Consider the following 1,036-nt stretch of genomic DNA (forward strand, 5'->3'; position numbering starts at 1 on the left):
TAATAATATATATAATAATATATATATTATATATATATATATATATATATATATATATATTTATATATAAATATATATATATATATATATTTATATATATAGATATATAGATATATATATATGCGTATTTATATATAACAACTTTATACTGAATATTAGATATATACTTATTTCCATAACTTATTACTACTCGAAAAATCTCACCCAAGTCTCTTTTTAGCCTCTTGCTCACTCTCTCACGTCACTGTCTATCATTCTGCTAACCAGAATTGAGCGCTGCACAAACGTAAAGAAAAACTGATGTATCTCCACGGGTTATTTGCACCCATTCACGCTCGAATATACCCAGTACTGATGAACCGATATACATTTTCCTTTCTATCGTAGTCCGTATTCAATCTGTTAGTATGTAATTGTGTCGCATCATTATGACAGCTCTCTTTCTAGAATCTTACCTGTACCCCCAAAGATAACTACAAATGCCGCATCTCCGACACATGCGTGCATTTCAAACAACAGAAATCGCACTACCCGTACACACAAGACTCCAACTTCACACACTCTCTCACTCTGTTTCGATCTTACGCGGAAGTACCGAGACTCCTACCTTGCCATTGTAGTCTGTATTCAATTTGTTCGTGTGATCTCGGAACATCTCGCCCAATTCCCTTTCCAGTCTCTTGCCCACCCACTCAATGTCGCCATCCGACGCCGCACTTTCGTAATTTTTGTTCTGTCGAGGCGCTACCGCCGATGTCGTACTATTGCGAAACGCTGGATGGATACAGTGAGGATCACAGGCATCAGTGTCAAAATAAAATTCTAGCAATGCCATTAAGCGAATGTTTGTTTGCCCGAGGTGAGCTGGTAATCAAATATACCAGCGGTAAAATTTGCGAACACGGACGTGGGTGGTCGAGGCCGACGTATAATATATATATATACATATATACATCAATATATATTTATATATATATATATATATATATAAATATATATATATATATCTATATATATATACTTCAGTATATGTACT

At 34.8% G+C, this 1,036-nt stretch overlaps 1 protein-coding gene across 1 annotated transcript; it reads right to left on the reverse strand.

The window, feature by feature from the left end:
- Positions 1-607: 607 nt before the first annotated feature.
- On the reverse strand, positions 608-835 carry SARC_17085 (hypothetical protein; the record flags this gene model as incomplete). Its single annotated transcript, XM_014288818.1, has 1 exon — positions 608-835. A coding segment is annotated over one exon (228 nt), but the record flags the coding sequence as incomplete, so codon positions are not given.
- Positions 836-1,036: the final 201 nt, after the last annotated feature.

This window comes from Sphaeroforma arctica (assembly GCF_001186125.1).
Source record: "Sphaeroforma arctica JP610 unplaced genomic scaffold supercont1.9707, whole genome shotgun sequence".
NCBI classification, from domain to species: Eukaryota; class Ichthyosporea; order Ichthyophonida; genus Sphaeroforma; species Sphaeroforma arctica.